At 53.5% G+C, this 5113-nt stretch overlaps 1 protein-coding gene across 1 annotated transcript; it reads right to left on the bottom strand.

Annotated features, from left to right (window-relative positions):
• Positions 1-1338: 1338 nt before the first annotated feature.
• On the bottom strand, positions 1339-2847 carry Id2 (inhibitor of DNA binding 2). Its single transcript, XM_010622670.2, has 3 exons — positions 2392-2847; positions 2199-2262; positions 1339-1490 (listed from the first exon to the last, which is right to left on the bottom strand). Exons 1-2 carry the CDS (start codon positions 2737-2739, stop codon positions 2206-2208), a joined length of 405 nt encoding a protein of 134 aa, XP_010620972.1. The 5' UTR covers positions 2740-2847; the 3' UTR covers positions 1339-1490; positions 2199-2205.
• Between the last annotated feature and the right edge of the window lie 2266 nt (positions 2848-5113).

Below are 5113 nucleotides of genomic sequence, written 5' to 3'. Positions count from 1 at the left end.
GGCGTAGGTCAGGCACACCGCGGCGGCCGTGAGGGATTCGGAGTCCGCGGGCCGACTCGGCGGCGCCCTGGGGTCTCCACGCGGTCCGGGCTTTTCCGCCACCTCCCCCTCGGTCACCCGCTCTAGGAAGCTGCTGGCCGGCGTGGGAGGGGAAGAGCCGGCTTCAGGCCCAGGAATCAGGCATTAGCCTGGCCCGTTGCAAGTATCTGCGATCCCAGTACTCTGGGAGACTGAGGCAGGAAGATTGCAACTTTGAGCTCAGCCCGGGCTATTTGAGAACTTGACTCAAAAAAGAAAACAGAACGGCTGGGGTTGTAGCTCTCGCAAAGGCCCTGGGTTCAATCCCGGGTTCCGTTCCGCCCTCTCTCAAACAAACATGTGCAGTGGCCTTAGGATTCCAATGCCAAAGGGCTTCAACCCACGCAGGCAGGAAGTCCTCCCAGGCTCCACAGGGGCTGGCCTGACCCCAGCTCTTAGAACTGAATTGTCCCTCCTCAAGGACTAGCAGCAACTTCTAGGGGTGCAGCCTTCCCAGGCTGACCAGCTCCTACACAGTATTGCCCCCGATTGCTGGCCCTGACCACAAGGCTTAGTGGGTGTGAAGAGGAGGAAAGAGAAAGGGTTAAATGGAAAGAGGAAAAAGGAGAGAGGACTGCAGGACCGGGCGTGCCAGACAGGTCTCAAAAATCATTCAGAATTCCGGAGTTCCTTCAGACACATTTTATTATAATCTTGATACAGTCTACATAAATGTGAACTTGTGTTTATTTGGGCTAAGTTATAACAGCATAATAAAAATCAAAGCACGGGTACTCTGAAATAAAGCAGGCAATCACCAGTCAATAAACACACTTGATTTATTTTGTATAAAAGGGTTAAGTTTACATCTAAACTTTTATAAAAAGTTTAGCATGAATAAGTACATCATTACACGTTTTATGCAGAAATATCCATCTCTGCCACTATACAAGAAAACTCTAATTAAAGAGTTCACCATGTTCCACTGAATATATATATATATATATATATTTATATAAACATATACACAGCATTCAGTAGGCTTGCGTCAAAAAGGTAATTTCTGACCAAAGACTTCATTTAAGTAACTGAATACTGAATCCTTCTGGTATTCACGCTCCACCTTTGAAAAAAGGCAAAGTCTGCTTAGATTGGGCAATTCCTTGGGATTTCAACTCCCCATGGTGGGAATAGTATATAAAGAAAACCTTCCAACTGCAGAAAGGGCATTTAAGTCTTTTCATAAATAACGTATATCACAGTCCAGGTCAGGCAACACCCTGGGAAGATGACCATTCTTACTTTTCCTTCTTATTTTTCTTTTGAGAAAGGTCCATTCAAACTTGTTGTCCTGATGCAATGGTTGAAAAGTTCGGCATCTTAAAAGATCCTGTGGATTTGTTGTTTTTGTTGTTGTGCAAAAAAGAAAAAGAAAGAAAAAGAAGAAAGAGGAAAAAAACCCTCTTGAACACCTGCAAAAGATCGGGAGAGAAAGGCGTGTTTAGCAGAACGTAAGCCAAGGGCAGAGGCCGGCAGCCTGGCGCCGCCGAGGAAGCCGCAGTTTGAATATTTAACCAAACCCTGGAGACTGGGGGAAGCCTGGCGTCCACACGCAGCACACAGACGGCCTCCAAGGCGCAAATTAAACATGAAAATAACAGAGGCTCCAGGGGAAAACTTCCCGACCCAATCTCCTATTTGGATTCCAGCGGCTGCGCTCACAGGCGCCAGGCCGCTTCTTGTAACAATTATTTGATTGGAAACAGCTCTTCAGCGAGCAGATAGGCGTCGGCTCCCACAGTCACCGGGTCGCAGGACTGTGCTGTCGGGGCAGGAGGCTCGCTGTGGAATCCGTGGCGATAAGATTCATGACAGTGGAGGTTGGCGCCTCGTAGGACCAGAGAAATAAACAGCAGCCAGCAGCCCAGGCACAGCATTTGCTACCTAAACCAGGCACGCAGTGCCTCGGCCACCTTCCTGCTCAGCCCGCCCGGGACGCTCTGCCTTGGCGAGGGGCCGCGGCGGCAAGCCCCTTCCTGTCTGGCCGGACAACCCAGCACACGATCCCGGCGGAGCAAGCACCCATTTACCGCGTGGAACATTTCACCGGCTCGCGAGCGACCTCGCAGAAGCAAATCACGAGGACACACGCACGCACGCTGGGACACGCGGACACTCACCCTTTCTTCAGCCACAGAGGGCTTTGCTGTCGTCTGAGGTGAAGTCGGGAGGGAATTCGGACGCCTGGAGGGGAAGAGGATAAAGGCAGGGCGTTAGACAATCTTGGGCACGCAAGGGCTTGCACGCCGCGCCTGCAGCTCTCGCAGGGACCGACGTGGCCTGGCCTCCTCGCAGCCCGCGCGGCCGGCTCACCTGCAGGGACAGGATGCTGATGTCCGTGTTGAGCGTGGTCAGCGGCGTCCGGGACGCCTGGTTCTGCCCGGGTCTCGGGTGGTGCAAGGTGACGATGGCGGGGTGCGAGTCGAGGGCGAGCTGCAGGTCCAGGATGTAGTCGATGACATGCTGCAGTATTTCCATCCTGCTCACCTTCTTGTTCTGGGGGATGCTGGGCACCAGCTCCTTCAGCTTGGAGTAGCAGTCGTTCATGTTGTACAGCAGGTTCATCGGGTCGTCCGCCGGGGCTTTGCTCCGGGAGATGCCCAGGCTGTGGTCCGACGGGCTGGTTTTCCTAACGGACCTCACCGGACTGAAAGCTTTCATGCTGATCGCGGGGCGAGGAAGAGAAACCGGGCTGCCCTGGAGCTCAGGCCGCCGCCTGCAGAGAGCAGCGATAGGACCGGGCTCGGCTCGGAATGAAGCTCGAGCCCGGGCGGGGCGGATTTTATTTGCGCTCGCCGGGGCCCCCCACGAGCGGCTATCCTTTCGTTCGTATTGGTGAAAAGCGGCGCGTCCATCAGGCCGAGGGCGTTCTCCCATTGGCTCGTCCGGGCGCGGGCGAGCGCTCGGTTCTTCCGCATTCACAGCCAATCCCCGAGAGGTAGGCGTGGCCGGCTCCAGCCCAGCTGGGCTGGTAAATAGTACAGTAAGCAAGCGCGGCGCGTGGTGTGGTCAGGCTAAGGTGCGTCCTTGATTTTAATTTTAAATGCACGCAGGACCCTAGCCCAGGAGGTGTGTCCTGACGAAACGTAGCAGCTTGCAGCAGCCCGAAAGTTACAGCGCCAGGGGAAAATGTCCCAGTGCCCTGCAGCCCAGGGGACAGCGTCAGGACCCAGCCAGCCCTGCAGCAGCACAGGGAGAGGGAGCCGGATAGTTGAGCTGTTGGAGGCCACGTGTGCAGAGTGAGTCCCTCTCTTCAGATAAGGAAAGACTCGTTACAGAAAATACTATGCACTCAAGGTCAGGGTCCGTGTGGGATTTTGCAAGGCAGGAGGCGTCACTGGCAAATCAGTGAGATGAGTGTCCTGGGAGTCCGTGCCCACCCTGCCACTGACCGCTGGGGGCGCTCTTCAGGAAGCTGGCCAGGATGGCCCTGTGCGTGGCAGTTACAGGGAGAGAAGTCCCTGTCCACACTGCCCTTCATTACGCACATCCCTGATTTCTGAGTTAACACTCCCGCGCCTACTGTGTTTCCAAAGCTCTAGCCATTCGTGGACGTCTTAACACTTTATTTAAAGAGTATTTTGTTACTTATGAGATTTGGAACCTTTGCAACGCAGGTACTGGAGGCAACTCCAGGATATTATTGTACTGTCATTGCTGAGAACTCACTGTTCCGATCTAAATAAGTTCACAGCTCCTGACTCAAATACTTTAATTCACACGGAAGTCCTGCTCAACTGAAGACCAAGTGTGTTTATTGTTGTGCTTGGAAAAAAATCCTACTGAGGTCATATAAAATCATAGTGGAAAACAAACTAGAGAACCCTGGAAAACGTCATCTCAATACTTTGCTTTTTTCTCCATATCCACGTCCTTTGCATGTAAGAGAGGAAGAAGGCCGGAGATTGAAAAAAGCCCTAGTGGGGAAACAGTGCTTTTTCCTTCGATTAATGATTAAGTCCACCGCAGTGGGCCAGGCTGACCTCGGCGCTGGCCATGTGCCCTGGGGCTTTCTCCAGGAGGCAGAGTGGTGGCCGAAGCTGGTGTCACACGTAGAGTCCAGCCACCTGCCCTTGGAGGAAGGCTGAGGGTTCCGGAGACCTTACCTGGGCCCTGCCCACTCCTCCCAGCCTGGCTCCGCAGTAGCGCCCGGTGAATGAGGTGGCTTCTAATATCAAGCCTGGGAACGGCTCGCTATCCGAGTCCCCACAGTTCGAGTCTTGTGATGTACTTTGAGTGCATGTTTCTCTGTCACATACGTGCCACAGCGGAACAGATTTTGTTTTGACATTATTTTGGTTCATGATGTTATACTTTGACTATTCTACAATAATAGCCAATGTAAACAAACATCTTTGGGATTCTCACATTATTGCTTGTGATTCTTGGACACTCTGCGATCCTGACACCCTCCTTTGCTTTGCCCAAGGACACCGTGTGTCCGATCCGGCCGGCTTCTCCGTCCCAACGCGGGGCCGGGCCGACGCTAATGCGGCTCCGGTGGCTTCCAGCCGCGCTTCTCCAGGGCCGTTTCTATACCCCGCTGTAGTAAAGCTGCTAAATATGGTGCAGGTTTTCTGGTGCTGCTTTCTTTAGGTGCCTCGCGGAGTCCAGTCTGCCTGGCCGCGTTGAATTGTATTCTATTGGCAAGCTATGCCGTTCTGCCTTCATTTAAAGATAATTCTGAGGGGGATTAGAAATCTGTATAAGTTAATGAGTTACCAGTTGTCTCGGCAAGCCGGAGATGAAATCACCTTTAAAATTAAACCGTCCTGGGGAGGGGGAGAGGAGGGGACAATCTGGCTGGCGCATTTTTGGGGTGACTTAAAAAGGCACTGCAGATCTGCGGATTCCATTGGTGCCTTTGGGTTTGCATTGAGGCGCTCAGGCTCACAGGGTCCCAGCGGCAGGAAGAGCCGGATCCGTGGGTGGTGGGAAGGTGTGAACGGTTTCCGGCGGGGCTGGGGCGCGAGGGTGGGTCCCGTCCTCCGCTCCCCACGGGCTGTCCCCGCGTGGAAGGGCACAGGGGCGCTGC

Source organism: Fukomys damarensis, unplaced genomic scaffold (genome assembly GCF_012274545.1).
Source record: "Fukomys damarensis isolate Sample0158 unplaced genomic scaffold, DMR_v1.0_HiC HiC_scaffold_25, whole genome shotgun sequence".
Classification (NCBI taxonomy): Eukaryota; Metazoa; Chordata; class Mammalia; order Rodentia; family Bathyergidae; genus Fukomys; species Fukomys damarensis.
Note: the sequence above shows the minus strand (reverse complement) of the source record. Positions and strands in the feature narration are given on the sequence as shown.

Bases quoted from the DNA above. Each gene is read 5' to 3' on its own strand.
- Id2 (XM_010622670.2), bottom strand. From the start codon at position 2,739: ATGAAAGCTTTCAGTCCGGTGAGGTCCGTTAGGAAAACCAGCCCGTCG. The intron at 2,263-2,391 runs GTGAGCCGGCCG...CTTCCCCTCCAG, and splicing joins TCAGCATCCTGTCCCTGCAG to GCGTCCGAATTCCCTCCCGA.